We start from the raw sequence: 24678 nt of genomic DNA, 5'->3' as shown, positions 1-24678 counted from the left end.
ATTGCCCTCCTGGGGTGTGTGGGCACAGCTGTTGGTGGAGTCCTCCAGTAAACTAGCCAGGTAATTGATGTGGGCTAAAAATAACTTCATTCCCAGTTTTTTAATCCAGATCAGTTGCTTGATCTACTTTGCTGCAAAGCCAGCACTGCAGATGAAAGAACTCCTTCTGAAAGCCTAACCTTTAACACACCTGTGCTGGACCACTGCAGCCAAGGAGGGCAACGTGCCATGTCCCCAAATATTCCTGCCATGGGTAGCTGCAGTGGCTTCCTCCACACCCTCTGCATCTCTCTGTAAGTGTGTCTCTGGGGGAGAAAAGAGCTCTGCCATGATATTTCAGGGCATGGCCTCTTTGCTGAAATGGAAGATGGCTTTTACAACATGAGCAGAGCCTGCTGTTCTCACACTTGAGAAGAAATAAGCTCTCCCACAGCTTAAGCCTCAGTCTTCCCTGTTGCTCTTAGAGCTGCAGCTGCTTTGGCTGACATGCAGTGTGCACTTTGGAAGTGGCAGGTCAGGTAATGCTTGCTGACTAGACAGACTCAGTTTTAATCTTATTGACATGGAGGATTGCCTTGAATCTTCCTCCTTTTCCAAGGTCAATCCTCCAGTGGAAAAGAGCAATTCTGTAAATCTCTGTTGTTAAAGAAGATAATGATCTTGACCCAATAATCCTAATTTTTTAGAGAAAAACAGCTCTTCAGCCCAAGAGGACTGATCTTGGCCCAGACTCCAGATAGGCTAGTGTGATGTGTAAATCTTTTAAAAATAGGAAACAGAGTCAAAACCAAGTAGTTCAAACTGTTTGTTGCCAAGAAACATGCAGGGTTTCAAAACCTCCCTGTGCTGCAGCTGCTAGCTCTCTGCCTGCCTGGTACCTCTAGCAATCCTGATGAGCCCCTCATTTCTCCTGGTAACCTGTATTATTCCAGGAAAAGGAGTGGAGCTGAAGGTTTCCAAGCTGGAGTGAAGCAGGGAAAGAGCTGATCTGCTGCAAGGATGCCCTGCAGCAAATGCTGAACAGAATGCACACAGTGCAGGTACTTGTGGGGGAATGAATGAGACCACAAAGGGCTCTTTCCTTCTGTTCCTGGAGAAGTATGACAGTATGACAAGTCTGAAATACAGCATGTGCCAGCAGCAGGTCAGACTCTTTAGGAAAGGGCTCATGGCAGCATAATGAACTGGAAGAGGATGGAAACTTGGCTTAGGAGTATAATTCTGCCTCCTCCTCAACAGCACCCACGGCTCATCCATTTTCTGGCCTGCTTTTCTGGTGTGTCCGCATACTGGATAGCAGTATCCTAGATACTGTTTGGAAACACTGGGAATTCCCAGCATTTTTGTATGGGGATGGATTTTTTGCTCTCCAGAGGGCAAAGCTGACTAGCCTCCCTGGCCCCAAGGATGGGATGTGGCTGGGGTGCCATACTTGAGCTCTTGTGCAATAGCAGCAATCTGTTCCACGCGGTCCTGGTGTGCAGCCAGGTCACTCTCAAAGGCCTCGTGTTTCTTCAGCAGGGCCTTGATCTCCGACAGGGTTGCAGTTTCGTAATCCTTCTGCTGCAGCATTGCTTCCTTACCTGGGGAGGGAGCCAAAGGACACAAGAATGAAGGACAGGACCCAGGGTGGCCCAGGCACCCTCGAGGGCCCTCAAAAGGGCATCGGCCTCACTCCAGATGCCCCACCTGAGGCTTGTCCCCATGCCTGCTGGCCTAGAGAAGCTCAATGCTCACTTTCAAACCACAAAGTGTGAGTTTGCCATCAACAACACAGAAGGGCACATAACGTAGCTTAAGCCAGCACTGTCACAGTTTACACTGGACTTGTCTCAGTATGTGCAAAAGGGGTTATGCTGATCCTGTTAGAGCCAATGGCAGCATTTACTGTACAGGAACTTTTCCTCTGCTCTGTGGCTGCTCTCTTCTAGCCAAAGTTCTCACTTTGCAGTTAGGAAATGCTAATGTTGACTGCATGATGCAGAACAGAGAATAAGCTGGTTTCCACACACTGCTTTGTAATAAAATAAGAAATAAATCTAGCCTTCTTAAGAGGAAATTCATGGAAGGACCCATGCACAATCCATCTCCTCCTCCCTACACAACAGTCAGCACTGTGTCAGGCTACAGGAAGCATGTAGGTTGGCATTACCATCTGTCCAGGACTCATGAATGGATGCCTTCTGCCGGAACTTCTCTGCCAGGTGATCCAGCCTCTCTAGCCTCCGGATCTCATTCAATAACCACTCCTCGTAGCCCTTCTCAGCCTGCTCAAGGCCAGCCCAGGCATTGTTTATATCCTAGAGACAGAAACATGAGAAGGAAAGGCAAGTTAGAAGCTGGAGGGAAGATGTTCACCAGCATTAATCTCAGTGAGCTACATGGCTCCAACTGATGGGAGGGAGTGAGCATGGGCTTTTCATCTCACAGGGCTCTGCAGACAAGTCAGGGAGACAAAGTGTCAGACTTAAGGCAAGCAGGACTAGAAGCCCAGGATACAACCCTTTGCAGGAGAAAAGCCTCTCTAAACACCTCTGGAGTTTTAAAGTTCCCCTACATCAAACTTTAATAAAACTCAACCGTTTCTCAATCATAAAGAACAAAAACCACTGAGACATCTCATAAAGACATGCAACTTGTGAAGAGTCTCAGAGTCTGATTTAGACACAGGGAAGCAACAATCACTTGATCCTCTCCTATCATGGCCTCCCTGATCTGTATTTTTCAGGGTTCCTCTCACAGAATATGTCACTATGAAGGTAGGCATTCTCTGCCCACCTATGGGCAGAAAGGAGTTCCCATTTTTTAGCCATGTTTGGGGTATACAGAAGCAGTCACCCGCACTCACCGAGACCATTTTCCCTTCGGAGGGCATGAAGGCCGGCCTATTGCTGAGGCGCAGCTTGGTCTGCAGGGTGTTGAAATTGATCTCAAGCTGGCACTTCTCCTGGACCTTGGGGGGCTTGTGCAGGCGGCGGTAATCACGGAAGTCCTCCAGCTTCTGCTGCATGGCCTGCATGGTGTTCTCCGGGGCCCGGTTCTCCAGCCAGGGGATGGTGCGACGAATCCACTCCAGCAGCTGCGAGGAGCAATGACAAGAAGCCTTGAACTGAAAATTGTGCTGCAACTGCAGGTGTTGCTCTGATTTCATAAGGGACCATTTACTTTCATGTTTGCTGTCAGAAAGATTCTGCCACCAGCAGGGCTCATAAAGGAAAGTTGGCCAGCTTTTTTGGAAGTACTTTTTTTTAATGAGCAGCACATTCCCTACCACACTAAGTAGTATTGCTAGCTGCAGCAGTGCCAATCCAACATGCTTAAGGCACAGTTTTTGCACAAGCAGGACCAAAACCATTATGTTAAAGCCCTTAAGAATTTTGGTGGACTGTTGCATAACTAAAAGACGCTGTAAGCATCTTATCTCCAGAAGAATCTGACAGGAGAAATCAAGTTCTTGCCTTCAGTTCAGCCTTACACTTTTCCCACTCTAGCTTCCTCAGAGTCACTGTTGCTCCTTGAATATACCTCCATAACAAATCCATCTGGAGAGCTGGCAAAATGCTAATGCAATAGGCAGTGTAGAGTGTGAGTGGAGAAGTGCCCTATGCTTTTCACATCAGGCTGAAACCAGGCTTATGGGTTATGTTTGCCCTTCTATTGTCCATCTTTTCCCTACTTATCTACCACAAACATACTCCAGTCCACATTTGGTCTCTTGTAGTTTCCCTGTTGTCAGTCTGTCAGCCTTCTCAGTTAACAAAAGCAGCCTCCAGCTTCTATCTGACACATTCTTTCCATTATCAGTAAATGCGTGTTTCTTTCTTCAAGTATCACTAATTTTTATTCTCTGATCCAACTCCTGACTTCTACAGTATATTAAGATACAAGTTGTATGGAAAATGCAATGATCTTGTATAGTCCTGACAAATTCAAGTTAAACCAACTTGATTTTTCCTTCCATTTTAGCATTTCTGGGTTGGCTCCTAATAAACTGAGAAATTCAACGTCTCTCTGTGGAAACTTTAAAACAAAAAGTAGATTGTCTTAAAAGTAACTTTGGTCCTTAATTTGAAGAGGAAAAACTAATTTTCTAGGGAAAATAGCAGTGGTTCAATAGCACTCCCCAAGATTACTTATCAGCATTAAATGCAATTCTTTTCTGCATATCACCACTCAGAAAACAACACCTACATCACTGGCCAATTTTTCGTAGTCTTCCATGAGCTGTTCATTTTCTTGGTTGACTGCCAGCACCTTGCAGATCCGATTTGCTGCTGTCTCCGCCTAACAAAGAGAAGAAAAATGGAAGAAGGGGAAAATGTGAAAAAAAATAAAACCCAAACCAAAACCTGCAGCTTAGCTTCCTGCTACATACCTGCAGGTACAATCTCCTACCCTTAGCTCTCTCAACCTATCTGCACTTTGAGACATCTGTCCTGACCTCTCTGCTTTCCATTTGGCCTTCTACAATGATTTGGTTTTTCCCTTCTATAATGATTTGGTTTTTCCCTTCTTCAGAGGTTCTCAGCTGTACTGATTCTAACCTTTATGTTGTGGGACAACCAATGTTTCTATGCTTTTTCTGGAGCTGCTTCTGTAAGAGGGCCTTGTTGTTTGCTTACTACCCTGGCTACCTCTTCACAAAGACAGGTAGAGTTTCTGCTGCCATCTCCACTCCCCACACCAGCATTCTGAGCTGGAACAGCAGTAACAGAGTAATGTCAAGCTGATGAGACAGTCTCCATACTTTTACCCCAGGAAAGAACTACCCAAACAGAGTTAAGCCACACCCTAGACTTATGAGAAAACTCCTAATTTTGTTTGGAAGATAAAATGGTAGATACTCCACTTAATCTTAAATTCTGCCCAGCAGAACTGTCTTCCAGTTTTCACTATATTTCTGGCACTGATTACAGGGCCACCTCCATGGTGAAGTGTACACCTACCATATATTCAGAGTCTTATGATCCAGCTGAGAAGAGGATTTCTTTTCCCCCCACTTTTCTGGGTGATCTTTCTGCTTACTCTTCCAAAACAAGTCTCACAATAAAAAAATATCCTACTGCTACTATTTAGGTTTGGAGTTTTTTTCTTTCCTTCTTTCTCTCCACTGTGAGACCAAAACCTGGTTCTCTGCAGGGAGCTCAACGTGTCAGAACACAAATTTGGAAAGTAAGGATCAGAAAAATCCCTGCTATGAACTCAGAAGCAGTGTCTGGCATGGGGGACGTACAAGCAGGCTGATCCTTGCACAGAATGTATCTGGGGGTCATCAGCTTCCTTTATCATTACCCCTGGTGTGTGCCATGCCACAAAGCCTGAGGAGATGCCCCTGTGATGCATCAGGGGATTCCTCAGACCCCTCTCAGCACAGTGCAGCTGTGACCCTGGTGCCTGGGGAAGGTGTCACAGGTACCCACGGGCCCCATTGGGAGAACTACTCCTTAGAGAGGCTGAGTGCAAATGAGGAGGAGAGGCCAACACTACAGCAAACCAACTGTGAACGCTGTGTCCTGCCTCAAAACTACATTTAGAACTGATGCCAAAATAAGTTTTGCTGAGTTTCTAGCTGGTACGTTTCAACCTTTTTCTATTTTTAAAAGACCTTTTATTATCTGTTTATTCAATCTTCAAGGACATTTGAGAAAAAAACTCTAATTTTTGCAGCTGATGTGAAGCAGCAAAAATAGCAATAAAGTCATAGGCTACACAGTGATGTATGGATTGCTAAGGTCCCAGGGGACACAGCAATCTTATTCATTGGTAGAATGAAATGAAGCTGTTAAAACATCTATTCAGTCATCTGCCCCTTCACTAAAGTGGACCAGCTATGAGTTACACAGATTATCAGCTAATTTAAAACACATCAGAGACACCTGTACAGAAAAAGGAGCAGTTTCACTTAAAAAGAAACCTGCAAAAAGTGCAAACAATGGTTACATTTAAGAAAGCTTGTACTTTGACCTATTTTTAACTAAAGTTTGTACTCTAATGGAGTGGTTTCTGATATTCAGAGAAAACTATAGACATGGGACCAAATAGTATGGCAAAAAGACATTGCTAGAGCCCTACCATGATATGCCTAGTGACTGCAGGGAACTGGCAGTACCTAATGTTTATCTCAATCACTCCAGGAGAGGTATTCATTTAACTTTCTTACTTTTATACCCCATGAACTCACTGCAGCAGCAGCCAGCTGTGCAGGCAGGATCCCCTTCCACTGAGGCATATTTACATGTATCTGATGATAGACTTTCTCCAGCTGCCCAAGTTTAAATATGTGTGTGTGTATATGTGTGTTGAGCAACTGTCCAAACAAAAAGACCCCAAGAATGTCAGCAGTTACGACATTATTTGTGTTATCCTAATGGCAGGAGTGTAGAGGCTTTCTTTACCAGTACTTGCCACCAGTGCTTGCCTCGGAACTGCTACTGCTCCAGGCAATAGTGTGCTGCTGCTGCTGCAGCCACAGGAAAGGCTCTTGGTGGCCACAATCACCATTAATATCACAAGCAACACGTTACACTGTGCTCTGAGCACCGTAGGACAAAAGGATGCCAGAGCTTTCAGGCAACCTTCACAAATACCCTCCACACTACTGCTAATGAGCTGATCCACAGTGATGGCAACCTCAAAACTAAAGTGAAACACTTTCAGGTAAAAGAAGAGTGGCACACCAAGATGTTTACATGAGGCCAAGGCAGCTCCCCCTACACCTTCATTAGTTCAGTGGAAAAAGCTGTTTTGGCTTTTTCCCCACACTGCTAAAGGCAACGATGCATTTAGGATGTTCATGCTAACTCCAAAAAACGCCAAGATGCCCACAAGGCACAGGGCTGCACTGAGAAGATGCAGAATCCTCAGCTCTGGAAGCTGCACACCTGTATTCTCAGAGAACCTGTGTGAGCTCATCAGCTTCAGTGCAGCACTGTGCTGACACACTGTACTGCTTGCACTCAGAGTCTTGGGGAGGGCAAGCTCATTTTGCTTGATACCACGCTGCTGTGTCGATGCACATGCTGTCTGGTGGAATCAAAATGAAAAACTGAATGGCAGCAATTTATCTGACTTTTGTCTTTTCTGTGCTTCTCAACCATAACTTGAACTGCTGAGGATAGGTGTAGAGTTTGCAGTCTCTCTAGCTCACGGATCCAAGTCTTTCTGCTGAGGAGGACCATGAAGGAAGGCATTCCCACAGTGCACTATGTAGGGATGCCTGCCTGTTGCTGTCCTCTAGCCTCAGGGGAAGATGCCTGGCTGCTGCTGTCCTCTGGCCTCAGAGGACCACTCCAAAATACTATACACCAAACACAATCTCTTAAAACAGTAAAACATTAGTTAGAAATTGCCACAAGTTTACAAAATATTAAGCCAACCAGTAGTCGCATGCATTTAGTGTGAAAGTCAGAAGCAGTTAGAAAACAAGCAAACCAACCAAAGCAAGTATACCTACAAATATATATATTTAAAAAAAGGCATAGAGAAAAAGCAGCCATCTACATACACAAGTCAGGCTGGGGACCCTGTACCTTCAAAGGCTCAGGATAAGAGAATGAAAGAAGCAGAAAGCAGTTCATGGGACTCTCCCTTCAGGCCTGGTGGCAGTAATGAAAAATCTGGATGAAAAATTGAGCGATACCACAGTAAGTCATCTAACCCTGCATGAGATGGCAACACAGTAACATCTGGGCAGGGGCTTGTACTCAGCAATCACTTTGCATTTGCCTGCGGGTTTGAATCTATGTCACTTAACAGCTGGCTAATTTATGACTAGGGCAGCTCCAAAAAGGAGCTGTGCCCCTCCTGTCAGGGCACAGTTGAGTTGCTGGCCCATCAGGACTGCTAAAAAATGAATAATGTATTAAATCTTCACTGTAAGCCTGTTGGACTACGTGAGACTGAAACATTAACACTAAGAAACTTCATGTGTAGTTTTTGCCCCAGCTACGTGGTTCAGGTCCTGAGGCAAGCAGAAGACTGTTTTCAGTGATCCCAGCAGACTGAGCATCCACATAAATTGCTGATCAGAGCATGGAACCTGCTGAACAGGTTTCCAACTCATGGAATGGGTGCAGAGAGAAAAGGAAGAGACTGGTAAGTGGAATGGCTGTTTCTGCAGCAGGCTACAACTCTCCTCATATTGTGGTTTGATGTTTCCTCATCTGGAGCTCCTCAGGTTAAGCAGACTGCATGGAGCAGTCCCTCAGGGGCACCTGGCAAACATCAGGCCTTTTCATGAGACTGGCATGATTTCTGAAACTACAGTCTTCCTGGGCAAGTATCAGCTGGCTGGAGCTGGCAGACTGGTCTTGAGTGTTTTAAACAAAAACCCACAGGATCCTAGCGGAAAAGTCATGACTACACCAATTATGCCAAATGGGCAAGTCTACTGCACCGCCGTGGGACACATTCCCAGTTCCTTGGAAACAAGACAGTATCATGTAATTTATATGAAACTGGGCGAAGAACAAAAAGCTTGAACTAAAGAGCTGCTCCCTGGAAACTACTGCTTGCATTTACCCTCTGAAAGCCAGCATCAGCATGGAAACTGGATCAATGTTGGGACCATCAGCACTGCTTTGAACAAAAGAGATGGAATCTTTCTGGAGTCAGATTAGCCCTCAAGCTGGGCAACACAAAGACTGTGTTTCAAATAGAAAAGGCCTGTCTGTAACATGAAGAACATAGTCTTGAATTTTGGATTTTACTGATCTAAAGTCTCCTATTTGAAATCAGCAGTAATCTTGTGGAAGGGCCACAGCCCAGGCAGGTAATGACATGGGAGAAAAGAATTGACCTTTTTCCTTCATTCAAAGGACTGCTGGGAAATTGCTTGCCCAAAAGTGATCTGCAACTGTTTAGTTCCAAACATCCTGATGTCAGGCAAAGAGACTTTGGAGTAAAGACGAATCAGAGGAAGAAGGAAGGCCTGAAGCTATGGAAATGGGCAAGGCAGAGGAAAGATAAAAAGACATATAGGTGGTTTGGGAAACAGGAGAATTACAAGGGAGAAACAGGGAATGAAAGTGAATTTGGGAAAGCTGAAGGCCTGGTAAAAATAAACTTCATGGCTGGAGCACAAAAGTGCTATGTAACCGGCTCACGGATGATTCAGCCTAGGAAAAGACCACTGATCTAGTGGAGTGTGGAAGGCAGGATGGCAGCCCAAGAGGGACAGGCTGTGATTTCCTGGAGTGGGCAGATTTGACTGTGGTAGTTCTGGAGGTGCACTGCCTGGTCAGGACAATGCTCACTAGTTACTGAAAGGATACTGCCTCTGTCAGAGCAAACATCCATTCATCTTCCAATGCCAGCTTTACCTAACGCTTTCTCCTCTGCTGTGCTGTGAGACTGGAGGGAAGGAGCAGCTCAAGTGTGTCCAAAAGGACATTTACATCACTTCTCCAGCAAGATTACAGATGGCATATCCAAATGCATCACTGGATGCACTGGCTGCCCTGCAGACGCCCTGGGGCGGACGGGGGTCTGGCACTCCTCACTGGAGAGGACAGGTGGGCAGGGCGGGGTGAAGGGAGGGGTTGTTAGCAGTAAAGTCTCACCTTCTGTGCCCCTGAGAAGGCGTGGTAGTAACATGAGACATAGGTCATTATGGCCTTCTCATCCGGCCTTAGCGTGCCTATAATATCTGTGCAGAGAAGGAAAAGAGGTTGAAAGGATAAAGTAAGAAGCAGCACATAGGATAAAACAAAACAATCATGGGTGGCGTGAGAGAGGGGGAGAAAACTTCCCATCATGCATTGCAGGACAGGCCAAACAGATTTCCATGCGGAGAGCTGGGAATTCGGACCAGAAGGTGGCTAGCAGTGTTGGCTTGTGGCTCAAAGCGGCACCCCTCCCTACCCCCCAATCCAGGGGGCTCCTGAGATGAGGATCTGGGCTCTGCACCTTCACAGCTGCAGTCTGGGGGCCCGGCCCAAGGATGCAAACAAGTTGTTTGGAGATCTGAACGCCCGCGCTCGAGGCCCTTCATACGCCAAGGAGCTGGAGATCAGAGCCTTCCCACGCAGTGCACTTCCTACACAGGAGCTGCTCTGCTGCAACGTGCACTGCCTGTTCCTACGGCACTCAAGTACAGGAGGCTGCTTGGTTTTGGCAAGAGATGTGTACAAGGTTTCACCTACAAAATGTTTTCCTTAAGTGACTCCATTACCAACAGGAAAATGGCTAAGCCAGAAGTAGCGAGGACTCAACTGCCTGGTTTCCAACATGGATGAGAAAAGAGGGGGGAAAAAACGAAACAAATGAACAAAAACAGGCATCTCTGTCATGATAAGCAATGCTCTGTTTACAAAACCACCGTGGATGTACTTGTTAGACCTGCTTTATAAGCCCCAGGTGAACTGGGGCTGAATTTGTGGCACAATTTGAGAAAGCAGCAAGTTCAGACCTTAAAGCAAGGGTGCTGGAACCTGCAGCATACATAAGGCAAAGCTTTGCCCATTCATTAAACCCTTCATAAAACCTCAGTCAGCTTTGTTTCTCCATCTTTGGAAAAGACAAAAAAAAAGTGAATAGGTATCTGTGTAATTTCCCATGGGGGGAGGCTGCAGTTTCCTGCTGGGCAGAGCATTTATGTGGTGGTCTTTACTTTTTGTAAGACCAAGCATCCTAGCTCAGATTTACCAGGATCAAGAAGTCCAGGACAGCAGTTCATAAGGCAAATGGAGAAGGCAGAGCTCCCCACTCCCTTAAATTTGCATGTGTGTCAAAGTGTGGCATACCTAAGTGCCACTGCTGACTAGAGGGAAACGGGATTCCTGGCTTCCTTGCCCCGTGTATTGTATTTGGGGCACCACTTTGAACCAACAGCCAACTCTACCACGAACATAATAATAAAGATGCCCGTAGCTAGAGAGGAGAGAGAGAAAGAAAAAAAGGTTTGGACATTAGCAACGGCAGCAGGTGTGCTCTGTGGAGGGAGCTTGGGATCCTGCGATACCTTCTGGGCTCCTGAGAAGGCGTGGTAGAAGCTAGAAACATAGGTCATGATGGCCTTCTCGTCAGGACGGGCAGTTCCAACAATGTCTGTCAAAAAAAACCTCACGTTAAGAGCATAATCAACTGATGGGAGGAAAGCAGAGGAGGAGCAGAACCACAAGTGTTCAGGAGGCCTGCTGCGGTGCGGGCGTGTCACAGCGATTCCACAGCGCTTCCCCAGGAGATGTGTCTCAGAACCCAGGATCACCCTTCTGGTTCCCCTCCCTCATCATACAATTTCCTCCAGAGTCTGGCAGGCTAAGGCAGCCATACATCAGCATGTTTTGTGTCACAGCACTTCCCTGTCCTGAGAACATTACTGTGATTGGTGGATTGAATCAACTCAAACTGGCATCAGGCTGACATGACTTTTATAGACATATTACATTGCAATTCCTCCGTGCAGTTCTCTTCTTCTGGAAAGATACTTTCTCCCTTCTTTTCCATGTCTCCCTCCTCCATTTCAACACAATGATGGCTTGAATTTCAAAAGGCCCTTTCATTAGTTTCAGTGGAAACTCAACACCTCCAGAGATCAGAATTAATGGTGTGGAGGAATACACATTAGCTTGACTCCATGAGGGAGGAGAGATATCAGTAAGGAGCAATGAGAACTCCTGCCAGGGGCCCTCTTCATCACTGCTACTTTTGCTACGATCTGAAGCTAGATCCGCTTATTTTGGAGGTATCTGTATTTCCTACGGAATGGCAGGAAATGTTTGAATTTACTGGAAACCTCATGGTTTTTTTTAACCTCAGCATAATGAATGCAGGGAAAGCAAAACTCATCTCTGGGGATGGGAAATACCTCCTAGGAATATGAACATCCTAGTTACTAAAACACAGTTCACTGGGTTTGGCTGTCCTATTCCCACCTTTCCTCTTTGCTCCTCTCACTCCTTGATTTAACAAAAACATTTAACTGCTTCCCCTCTCCAACTCTAGTCTGAAATACAGCTTCTACCATTGAAGCCTGCTGGCTTTAGACAAACAGCCAACAACCAGAGAACTATTTCAGGCTGTTGTTTGCACTCCAGAGTTACAGTCTTCAAAATCTGCTGCCAAGCTGGTCCTGACAAGACTCTGAAAAGTAATCCTTGCTGTCCCAGTGGCCTCAGGGATGCAGTTGTAATCAGCACCAAAAGCATCTCTGAACAACACAGAATTCTGTCTTGGTCTCCAGACCCAGTCAGTGAAGAATCTTCATGCCAAACACTTCTGAGTAGTCAAGAAAAAGCAGTCTATAATAATGATAATAATATCATGCCCTCAGAAGGAAAAATACCAGCAATGTCAGAAAGACCACAGGAAAAAAAAAACCTGGAGCAAAAGGAACACAGGCCTACATCATCCACTAACTCAGTATTTGGCCTGATCATTAAAAGGGAACACTTCAGTCAGCAGATGACAGGTGTTAGTCATCTCTGCCTTGTGTGTCAACCCCAAGCTAAGATCTCCACGCTAGACTCGAAAGACTGAAGGACAGAGGAGGAAGAGGGAAGCAGAACATGTGACTCATTATTCCATTTTAACTTTTCCCTATACATTTACTACACAGTCACGCAGGGAACATTCCGAGGTTACTGGAATCTTGTACAAAAGGACTCCACCTAGAAGAAGTGGAAAATTTCTTGAGAAAAAAACAAGTTAAAAGCTGTTGGAGTGTACTTTACCTTCTGCATCCAGCATCTTCGGAATATCCAGATATTTCTCAGCCACATCAAAAGCCGTGTTTAGATTAGTGAGTGGATCATCCTGGGAAAGACACAGAGGAAGAGCGTCAGCAGCAACTTTTAACAAGGTACACAGCATTTCCCTCAGAAAGAGCTTTGGTTCAGGTAACTGTGCTTGCCAGACAAAAATTGTGTGTGAAGCCTCATGCAGCAGGATGAAACAATTGGCTTCCTTTTGAAAGAAGAGCCTGGGGACTCTTGGTATGATAATCAACATACAGTCTATGCACTTGCAAAAAAAAAAAAAGGAATAATGCATTTTGTCTTGAACCTAGTTATAAGTAATGTTAGCTTCACATCAAACTGATAGTAAATGATGAGACCACATCTCACATTTACATCTCATGCTTATATTGGGTTTGTAAGTTCCATTTTAAAGAACTGCAGAGCTGTGTATCTGTTAGAACATCTAAGCAATACTGAAATAGTAACAACATCTGCAACGGGTGCTGTCCTTAGCTAGTGTACAGTTTGTTGAACACTAGTTGAGTGGGAGGAAGAGAAATGTTCCAACAAATCGCTACAGAATAAATACATATAAAAGTACCCATTTTGCCTTGAGTATGGCTTTTCCTTCTGCATGTCTTGTAATTTCCCTAGTACATTTCTATTCCTCTCTATATAAACCTTCTGCAGATTTAAAAGTGCAGAAACATGAAAAACAAATGTAATTGAAAATGAAAGACTCTGAAAATTGTGTCCAGCATTCAAACATAATAATCAGCAACAAGACATTTGACAACCTGTGTAAGATTCTCATAGCAACTTGTTCCTATATTCCTGTATAACCATGACACTTCACTATTCTGAAGGATCAATCCACTTCATAGGTGACAAATGACATTTGCTTTATCAGTTTCTGCTGTTGAGACATGTGGCTTCTACTGGATGAAAGGTTGTGCATAAACTGCTAGTGTTCAGCCATCTTGTTTGGTGTCTTTTGGGAGGGAGGAAAGATGGGGTGCTACTCTCCATATTGTCATTTGTGCTGTTCCCACTGAGACCCACATAAAAAACCAGGAAAAAGGTAGTAAAATTATTTCACCTTCTTTCTAGAGCAGCATCCATGTTCTGTTTATTTTCTATCTGAACCATGTGCCTTTGCTTATTGCACTGACTTGGAAGATTAAGCTGTGCCTCAACTCTAATCAACAGGCAGCTTCCTTTGAACACACCCAGCAGGAAAGATGAAGCTAGGCAGGCTTGGGCAGACAGGGTAAGGGCAGGAATAAAACTTCCTTTATGGCACTGGTCATTATGTAGCCCTCAGATTACAGCCTCCATGAACTAGGAAACTGAGCTGCTCTGAAAAGCAGTTTCCTGCAGCATTTCCCTAGGAATCAAGCACGTATTAGGCTGGCATCCAATATCAGCAACATATTCCTTTGGGTGAATGTCTCTCTCAGACAATGTTTCACCTATCAAAGTAAATCACACAGAAAGGCCACTAAAACAGACAGTGATCTGTATTAAATCCACTGGATCAAGTCAATATTAAGCAAGGTAATGTTGCACAGGCATTCTGTGATGAAGCCAGCAGCTGTCACAGTATGACATAGTGTCAAATCCCTACACTCTATATAATAGTGACTACATCAGATATATCTACATCCATCTCTTCAGAGCTGAGCAGTAGATTTTTACTATTCTCCAGCTACAAGGAACCACCCTATGCCATGGAATTAGAGGAACCACTTCAATTCCAACCTGCTTGTCTTTTGTGCTTGGTGTGGAGAAGCCTCTGTGAACCCACAGCATAAGCAAAAGCCTTATCTGAGGAGGTGAGACTAGGTGGTATATAACCTACTTTGTTCACTGAGTGTAGACATGGCCCTAGCTTCATTTAGAGAGAAAAAAAATAACAGATTTTCTTTCACTCAAGTGCAGGAGCATGCAGAAATGCGAAGTGGCAGCTCCCCTGCCAGTCTTCCCCTAGCACATGTGCCTTTTTCTATTTCTGTAGAAATGTCATCACTGTGTAGCAAATTTGACCCCATGCTGACCGTGACCATCAGGGTTATGATCAGGGTTATAACACCCTGACAGTGTTTAGTATTAACACAAACCCCTCCTTAGCACAGACCCATCTGAACAAGCTGCATGAAGATCTGCCAGACTCTCCTGGAGGAAAAGGAGGAGCAAATACCTCCCTGCAGATAGCTTTCCTATCAGTTTGCAAGTAACAACACCAGGAGCACTCTTGCCAAAGGTTAAAAAGAAATTTTTGGCTGAAAGCTGGGAGAGGTTTCCTGATGGGAAAACTTACTGAGCTTGGGCAGTCCCAAAGGAAGGGCTGGAATTTTTAACGTGTGAGAAACTGGAGACTCACCTAGATAAAGCCAGCAGATTTCAACTTCAAATGCAGAAAGATGTGTGATCACAATATCTCTTAGGGAATGAAACTAAAGATAGCACTACTGAAAGCAAGCTACTGAAGTCCAAGACTAGCTTGGAGATGAGTAGAGAGCTACACTCGAGCAAGACTCTGCTCCCAGCAGGAAAACCTTCACCCCTCAAGAGCAGTGGAGCAGCTCATCCCAACAATGATACTTCTTCGTGCATGAGTTAGGTTTCCCTGGGGCTCTTCCAAGACTAGGGTCTCAAGCCCTATGAAATTCCTCCCAATTCCACCACTTTCAGTTCCATCCTACTGTACATCAGCTAATCATCATTTCAAATCACCTGTTTCAGCTGATACCCATGAAAAGGGGCAAGGTGATAAAGACTGGCCAGGCAGCTCCAAGCCTCACACTGAAGCACCACAGCTGCAGGGACACTTTAGGGACCCAAACACAGCAGATCAAACAAAAGACAAGCCACCTGTCCCCTGATTCCTTCCACAGCTGAAACACACACCCAGAAGAGCACTGACCCAGATGAGGCTGTGGAGGTGTCTTGGTTGCAATTCCATTTACATGAACATAGCAGTGGCAGAGGCATGAAAAGGAACAATAACTTGCCAGACTCTAGCTGAGCTAGCCACAAGGAAATCTATAGCTTCACCATGGAGGAGGTATTTTGTTTTAGTGATGGCAGAGAGCAAACCTGCCCTAGACAGATGCCAACCCAGCTCATTCTCTGCTTTTGCTGACTAAAGATTATCACGGCTCTTCATTTTTCAACCCTAATTCATGCAGGGACTCCTCTCTTCCTCCAGCTATTTCCAAGTCCTTGCAGCACACAAGGTTGCCAAGGCAATTATTGCAATGCAACATAAAAAACGTTATCTATTAACTAGCAATCGGGAAAGGAGATGGAGGGGAAGGAAAATTCGGAGAGAGCAAGCACTTATTATACCTGCCAGAACTGAAGACACTAAGAAAGAAATGCAAAATTCATGTTTTCAGAAATATCTGCATATAACACAGCAGTACACAGACCACAGTTCTATACATATTGTGGTATATGAGGGGGTGTCAGAGCCAGCAGTCAATCACTGTCAACACTGACAGAAGTATCTTAGACGTAGCTCACAGCTGAGCTACAGTGAAGGTAAAAGGAGGGAGGGAAACCCCATCCTCTGCATACCTCTCACTTGCAGACCGCCAGCTTAATCCCAAGACCTAATCCACAGTGAGCTGAATAATAGCAGACAGATCTGCACCAAATAGAAACTATCTAACCAATTAGCTGGGATGTCAGGCTATCACCAACACCAAGCTGGACTTGTCCCTGTTGTTTTGAGGCCTGGACTATACAAATAACTTCAGCTAGGCAGTGCCTGTATGCAGAAAAGAATTGTGCTTATTCCTAACATAGCTAGAATAGGAAAAATAGCCAGGAACAAACTCAATACAAAAGAGTGCTGACAAAAGAAGTTGCTAAATTTTGGGAAAACACGTGGCTATACACTGGCTGGCTACCTTTTGCAAGTACACACTGCCAATGCAGGCCTGTAGCCTAGACACAGCCCCTGTGACAGAGCAGAAAACACAAGCTGCCAAAGAATGCTGCCCAAACAAGAAGTATAGTGCAGAACTCCGGGCAGCTTGGACTGATTTCACCTCTTTATCTCATAGATTTCTGTGTATGTGTATACACAGAAACACACACAGCATTGCCAAAGGCACACACAACTGAGATGCCACTAATTGCTCCCTAGAGCTGGAAGAGAACTTGAGGTGGATCTCTAACCTACTATCTACTGCAATGGCTGTCTCTCAGCAGCCTCCTCTGTGTTTATATATACCTCAATTGGTTTCAAATATCTAGCATAAAAAAGGTTACCTTCCCTTCAGCACACATCAACTGCCATAGCTAAGGACTAGGCTCTTAAGTTCCTCCCAGCTATTTGCTCAAGATTTCAGCTGTTGTAGAGTTCTCCAACATACATTTAATCTCACCTCTTTAGAGTAACTGAGGCAGAACAACAATAAAAATGATACAGAGAGTGTGAGAAGACTTCAGAAGGATGGAGGGAACCAGTGAAGGATGGGATCAAAAGCAATCAGAGATCAAAAGACGCTGGTTCCATTTAACCTTACTCCAAATAGGAAAAATCCCCTCTCATGCACATGGAATTTGGCTAAAACAATCACACTATTTTTCATCCTAAAAAGCTTGCAGTCAATATCAACAAATAACTCACTTTCCTTCACTCTGTTTTTGCTTGGCTTTGGCTAAGGGCTTTGTTGGTAACAGAGTGCTCTGCAGCATTTACCTGCCTGGGTTTGTCAGGCACACATTGCTTAGCTGCATTATTTTCCCAACATTAGGCACGGAAATGTTACTCTAATAATTCCTTTTCTTCTTGCTGCTGTTTGTGTAAACAGGTACAGTCTTCCCCCCTGTGCTGACTCCAGACACTAAAACTGATCAGAAAAACTGATTGCTCTGGAAGACAGTAAAGATCTAAAAGGTTACTGAAAAGCAGATCAGGCATTGTACAATTTATGGCCTCTGGGATGCTAATTTGATTAGGTCATTTACATTTTGCTCATTTGCATGGTGATCCAGGAGCCCAGGTCTGCTGGTCATGGGCTTCAATGTTTATTTCCCTAGCTAACACCAAGCACACATGCACTTAAAAACACACAGTCCAGCAGGAGACCTGATGGACAAGCTTTTTGTGTTAGCCCCAGCAATGGTACATGAATTATGCTCTTGGTGACATTTCATTATGCTCTTGGTGACATGGGCACAGATACAGTGAAAGTGGATCTCAGCAGATTGCAGGAATGCCAGTAGGACAAGAACCCAGTTTGATCTTCTATTGCACTGCTGTTTCAAGACACTGGGAGCAGCATAAACCACTAAGTGGTTATTGCAATCATCCATTCAGCAATCTTGTCTCCAAACCACACAGGGAGTAAAATTTGGAGCAGCTTGGTATCATGCTACCAGAAAAAGTATTTAAGTAAAATTGATTTTTCTGACAAATGCTTTTTTGGCACCTGATACCTACATGCTAGGAGAAGCCTAGAAGCACTGCAGGTGACTCAGTGCTAAGCTGGAAGTGTCAGTGACACATGACAAGTGTCCAGTGAGGGCACACAAACCCTTCAATGAGCATTATGAACACCAGAAAACTGGTTTCTATCCAGCTCTCCACAGAAATGTTAAGTCTGATTTGACTCACTAGTCTGTGACATTAGCACAGAACTATTCTCACATTTGGTGTTACTGAGTTTGCCAGCTTTTGCTCATCAGCTGGGACTGGGGCACGTGTGCCTCATACCAGGCAGTCTGAAAGCAGGGAATCAAGCAGGAAGCTCATTAAGTTCACGCTTCACCAAGAAGCCTGAATGTACTGATTCATCCCTCCTTCCTTCCCCCTCAGTCCTGCAACTGCCAGCTTGTGCTGAAGTTCTCCAATTATGTTTATCAAGCTAATTCTTTTCCTCCTTTACTTCTAAGGTGCCAAGCATCTGCTCTGATAGACAAATGGATTGGTACCTTTCGTAGCTTGCCGTAGTCGATGAGCTCTGGACGGTGTCTATGAATTAAAGCACAGAAACCAAGGCCATCCTTCCAACTATGAGAGAAACACAAGAGAGAACAATGAACATTGCTCAGCCGTGGAGACACACAGTGGTGAGCATGAGGGAAGGCACCAAGGCAGTGAGACAACTAATTCTGGTTTAGGTTCCAACTAAGAGTGCTTCTGTAAGTGCTGGGAATGAGAGATATCTTGTACGTGCATGAGACTGCAATGAAGATTCCTTTCAACCCTTACAAAAATCCATTGTGATTACAACTTGCCCATTGAGTTGGGACCTTGTTTTTGGCAGTTCTCTGTACTGAACCCTCTGTGCATGTCCCGTGCAGCACATGAGCTCGAGGCTGAAAAAAGGTGTAGACCCAAGCCGTAAAGGAGGAACAAGGACATTCCTTAGGGAAAAGGCAGATGTCCCCAGCCAGCTGCACTGATGGCAGTTAAGCTTAGAAGTGCTTTACTTTGTATGGCTCATACAAGGCTCCAGGATGTGCTGGAGAAAACACTATTATGTAGAATCTTCACTAGAACATCTGCCAGCTTGGAAATAAGAAAAGCAGAGCAAGAGAACCTCTTCTTCCTTCCCAGCTCTGCCATACTACAAAAGTTAGGAGGCAGTCCTTTTGTCAGGGCTGCTAAAGCCTTCTGAGTGTTCACAGAGCAAAAGCTCTCTTGCTTAGCCCATGCCACAAATGCTGCTCTTGGAGGACTTAATGCCCTGAAGAACTTTATGAAAGGAGCAACTGTAACCTGAATGAGGCACTTGGATCCTCTTAGAACCTCTGCCTCCAGCTTCCTAGGCATCTCTCTGGACCACACTGTTATTTGTGTAATGTGCACGTGCATTGCCAGGGGAGGTCTGCCAGTAATATTGTTGAACATATTGAGAGACATCGGAAAATAACACAGATTGTAAAACTAAGTTCTTGCCTGTAACTCACCTGATATGGAAGTTCTGGATGTTTACATTTTTGTAGGGGGCTGTCTTCCTCTGACACCATAACAAAAGTCCTTCTTTAGCAGATGTTTCTAGGGAAAGAAAGAAAAAAAGAAAGAAAACACATCAATTAACTAATTTTCTTAGAAAACAGGAGTCTCTGGAGCATATGCTAGAAAGCCATCACCAAAACCTCTTTGGTAGAGACTGCACTAAATTGTGCTTTATTAAATTTCACTTGTCAGAGAATTTCTTGTTTGGTAAAGTCTACTAGGATAGTTTGCTACTGTTATCTTCTTAATGAAGTTCAGTAATAAGGAGATAGCTTTTTGGAACTGGAGAGTCTTGTAGGACTCATAAGTGATAAGTTTATTTTCAGGCTCAGTCATCCTTTTGAGCTACCCTTGAAATCTCTTGTAGGAGAAGCATCCGAAAAACTCATCTCAGTGTGTTTGAGCTTGGCCATAAATGTTCATGAGATGTCAGGGCAGCTTGGGAAGGGTAGCTGCCAAGGATCCTTCAGTGACTTACTTAAGAGGGCATTTTGGGCCATTTAAGTGGCAATGCCATTTAGTTACTCCAGTTTTCCACTACTGAACAGTGTCAGGAAAGAACTACAATTTACCTTCAACTGAGATATCCTGAATGGCAAAACGAAGGATGATGGTCCAAATCATTCCAAGGGTCATTTTAACATTGCCATCCACGATTTCTGCGGGGGGAAAAAAAAAGGTAGAAAGAGAAGAAATAGACAAAGTTGCAACTGCAAATCCTTGTAAAAAAGGAGCATTGGGGAACATTCCCTTTTGCATATGGAAGGAATGGAATTCCTGCTAAAAACTGTTTTTCCCTGCCTTCCCAGATGTTCTGCTGATAGGTACAGTAACCCATAATCAGATTTCGCAGGACAATACTGAGAGCAAAACAGACACGTGATCCTAAAGATTGGGAGTAAACACTGATTTAGATCAGTGTAATTCCCCACACAGGCCTAAAAGCACCTTCCTCAGGTATAATTACTACTACTTAGAAGTCAGAGAAGCCAAACTGGGAAAAGGAAAAGCCTTACTTCTCTTATCCCATATCTACTCCAAGTCACCTATAGAACTGCCCCAGCATAAACACACCAGAAGAACCAGTGACACTTCCCAGAGCAGATGAGCTCTGACAGCTGGTTTTGTCCTGTGAACAAGATACAACCAAGAAAACCATACACCATAAACATTTTGATTTCAAACAAGTCTAAATACATCAGACTTCCTGTACAGGACTTCTTTCAGTCATGTAATTGCCAAAGGACAATTTCTCAATGTCCACACATCCTGGTGGAAGAAGAACCAAGGACTCATGCTGACCAGTCAGCACAGAACATAACATAAACCATGACTGTGAGCAGACTGTGTGCTTTACTGCTCATTAGATTCCACAGCATAAATCAGCTAGAGTCAACAACTTGGAGGCTTTACAAGGCAACTGCTTGTGTGTGTGAGCTATGATCTGTTTAGGATGAAGGATCAAGGTCCTGAGAACAACAAGTGCTTGGGGCAATGCTGGCCCAGAAAGAAGCTTCCATCAGGTATGGACTAGAGCCAAACAGTGAGCAGATGGGTCTCAAGTACTGATCCTCAACATCTACAAAAATTCCACAGATATATATATACCCACACACAGTTACAGAATTTACAGCCTTCACATTTTTGGATAGTGAAACCAGCTGAGCTGTTTTCTCCTACTCATTTTCTGACAGGTCCCTGTATGGCAGGATCTTTCACAAATAAATGACAAGTTACAAGAGTATTTTCAGTAAGAAAATGTTTGGAGGTAGAATAATTCAAGTCCCAATAAGATTGTCAGAAACCATTTTTGTACTACTGTAGACTCCTCCATGCCACTTCTTTCATAAAGCTGCCCAGCAGGAACTGGGCTCTGGGACAAGCACAATTTGTGGTATAGGCAATTGATGCCTGTCTGGATAGTGCCACAAAACTAACCATATTTTAATCTTTCCATTTAAGCTGTTAAAAAAATGTTTTTCTTCTTATGAAAAAAATTCAAAATGTGAACCTCATTGTATTCAAAATCAACATACCAGCAGTACACACCCCAAAACCAGATTTTCAGAAATTGTGTCCAAATTCCTGAAAACTTGTGATTTAGAGATACATGTCATGCAACTTCCAGTGTAAATCAGAATTATAAGCTCTACTGTCCTTTGACATACATCTGAATTAGTGATTTACAGATGTAGAAGACAGAAAGCAAGACATGCTACCTCGTTCTACTACAGTAAAACTCTGTCTCTGCTCCTTTCTAAACTTCAGAGTACACTAAGATCTTTTACTGGGTCATCAGTTTGCCCAAAATTAAACACCCAATAACTTTTCAGTTCAGTACAAAAAACATACAGTTATTTGGTGGCATGAAAAAACTGTGTTTGCCTGTTGACGGTTTTCACACAAATTAATTTTTTACAGACATTTTGAGGTCAGGGGGTTGTCTGCTAGGCTGATGCAAGAAAATGTCATACGATGGCAAGTGTATTCGGTTCTGTACTTTTTGTATTCTTCATCCCTCCAGTAAAGCACTGCAATCAAGAAGGAGAATCCTCACTATTCTTACAAATACCTGAGATACTGCAGCTAAAATATACAAGAAAGTATCTGTATTTTCAGCTTGTTTGTTTTGTTAATGTGACTGGTAATCACTGGGATCTTCAAAAATCAAAAAACCCAGTGCTTGTAAAACCCCCAACAGCTGGCAGGACTCTTCTAGGATATATTTAAGACCTGAAACTAAATGGAGCTCTTTAATGGGCTTGATTAAAATCTGATGACAATACTTTAATGCTGAAAATGCTTCATGAATAATAATAAATCAATCAGTGAGCTGAAACAGGTAATTAATATTACTGCTCCATGGATTTAAATTGGAAATAAAGGTCCAGACACTTATATAAAACCGACAGTGTAAAGTCGCTAACATTGCGTAAGAACTCAGCACTACGTTCTGGTCACATTCTAAAATTCTGGTTTTATAAAGTCAGCTGGTGGAATTAAGGTGGAAGCATCCCTTCTTTCCCAGTGCTCTTCACAGCACAACCCATTTAAAAAGAAAGATGTGCTCCCTGTTCCCATATCCGATTATTCTTTAGCAGTGCACCCAAACAAAGCTGCTGTGGAGGAAATCCAGAATGTTTCTACCACTTCATCTCTACATGTCATTTTACTTTACACAGTGCCACCATGTACCAAGCAGATACTGATGTCAGTGAGATTAGTGAGTGATCCATCCTAGGATACACATTTAACAAGCTACACAATCCTCTATCTTTTTTTTTTTGTTGTTGTTGCTCTTTGAAATAGACTTGACAAAATGGTTATTATTTATTAGAAGCAGGCAAGCATTTTTCATTTCTAGTGCTAAAAATCCTCTCCTGGAAACCTGGTTACAAAGTCAACCCGACTGATCAGAAGACTCTATGCTCTTTGGCCCTCACTCTCTTGGTCTTCCATCCCAGCACTCCCTACTGCCAACCTCCTTTTCCTTCAGAATTCACCATCCTGCATCTGCTGCCAGTCTTTTTCTAGTATAGCAGGATGGGCCAAGAAACAAAGTGAAAAACATGGCTGCAAAACAGGTTTGCATGGAGCTTTCTGCTTCCTGGTGATGAAGAAAAAGAAACTCCACGAGAATTGTTAAAAAGTTGAATACAACACTATAAAGCTAGAACAATCTAATGTCTAAATAAAGACAGTATGCTTGGTCCCTGCTGATATAAGGAAGACTCAGTAATATGAGAGCAGTTCACGTATTAAAAGCCTTGTAATCAGACAGTATTTTTCAAAAGCCTGACTCTGCTTTCCAAGTGCTCTTTCTAGGCAGGGCCTCTGCAAGCACTGCGTGCACTTCAGCACCAGCTGCTGTTGCAGGAACAGCAGCACAAGCACATGTTATCAATGTGATTTACATTCAACTTGAGGGTTGATCAATTGCTGGCTAAAGCTGGTCAACCATCTGCATCCACTAGAGGGAAATTTTTTGCACCAGTGAATATGCTTTCACCCAGCTCCTATCACTGCACCAAGTAACAAGCAGGCAAGAACTACAGTACTGTTGGCCACAGAGACGTGCCTTTTGAAATGCCACCACCTCTTTTAAATGCATGAACTCATTTTGAAAAATGCAAAAATTATTAAGCTTCCTTTCCTGCTACGGATAGTTAGAAGCAGAATCAGCAACACAGAAACTGTTATCCCCTCCTAGATACTTCTGAGCTGTCCATGAGAGCAGAGCCTTTGGTTACCCCATGGAGAGAAGTTGCAGGGCATGAACAACTAGCAGGGTAGCATTATGATCTGGGAATTGGAGACCTAGAACAACAATGGTGACAACAAAAAGGCTGCTCTGCATTTTGTTTGTCAAACAAATGCCAAATACGCAGACAACTATCCATGTCCCTGTCTTCAGAAAGCATGTTGCTCCTGACAGTCCTGTCAGATTTAGGACAGACAGCTGGCATTGTCAGTAAGGGTGTAGCTCTCAAGTCCCTAACAGAGTGGACAGGACACAGGGACAAATAAATGCTATGCTTCACTCACTGACATAGGGAGACCCTATCTTCCCCTTTTTTTGACCGTGAAATAAATGTATCCTTGCACTGCCTGGTGCTTCAGTAGGTGTTTTACTCAGATGGGGCTTTTGCAATCACTGAAATCCCTCAGCTTTACTTCTCCTTTTACTTGTGCAGGTGAGAATAGGGGTCAGTTCACCCTAAGTTATTTGTATGTTCAAGTAAGCAAGATCTGTTTAAGAAAACAGCAACTTTCTATGTAGATTTTAGTAAAAATAAACCAGTCCTAGGGTGACATACTTGACCTATTCAGCTTGTTAAAGTCCAGGAGCATTTGACATGAATATGGAATCTATTACAGCAAAAGAAGGCTCCTGAGGTGTCAGATGACAGTGAGATTTAAAAGCAGATGAAAACCATTTGGCTAGAGTCTTCCTTGATCCAGATTTCACAGATCTGCTGTATGCCACAAGATACTTCGATTCTACACACATACTTTGACTCT

At 43.8% G+C, this 24678-nt stretch overlaps 1 protein-coding gene across 5 annotated transcripts in view; it reads right to left on the bottom strand.

Annotated features, from left to right (window-relative positions):
• The window catches only part of ACTN1 (actinin alpha 1), an 86164-nt gene that overhangs the window by 13228 nt on the left and 48258 nt on the right, over positions 1–24678 (bottom strand). For 3 of the 5 annotated variants that reach the window (XM_054275088.1, XM_054275092.1, XM_054275090.1), the window contains exons 4-12: positions 20229–20315; positions 19608–19695; positions 18627–18705; positions 12672–12753; positions 9561–9646; positions 4192–4284; positions 2849–3079; positions 2153–2300; positions 1433–1583 (exon numbers count right to left, since the gene is read on the bottom strand). In XM_054275088.1, the coding sequence (XP_054131063.1) occupies positions 1433–1583; positions 2153–2300; positions 2849–3079; positions 4192–4284; positions 9561–9646; positions 12672–12753; positions 18627–18705; positions 19608–19695; positions 20229–20315 (1045 nt within the window). Of the gene's footprint in view, positions 1–1432; positions 1584–2152; positions 2301–2848; positions 3080–4191; positions 4285–9560; positions 9647–10960; positions 11047–12671; positions 12754–18626; positions 18706–19607; positions 19696–20228; positions 20316–24678 lie in introns of all 5 variants that reach the window. The other 2 variants (XM_054275091.1, XM_054275089.1) reach the window with 1 other exon arrangement.

Source organism: Melozone crissalis, unplaced genomic scaffold (assembly GCF_028551555.1).
Source record: "Melozone crissalis strain CALT ecotype California unplaced genomic scaffold, PUWL_Pcris_2 ptg000018l_1, whole genome shotgun sequence".
Taxonomy (NCBI): domain Eukaryota; kingdom Metazoa; phylum Chordata; class Aves; order Passeriformes; family Passerellidae; genus Melozone; species Melozone crissalis.
Note: the sequence above shows the minus strand (reverse complement) of the source record. Positions and strands in the feature narration are given on the sequence as shown.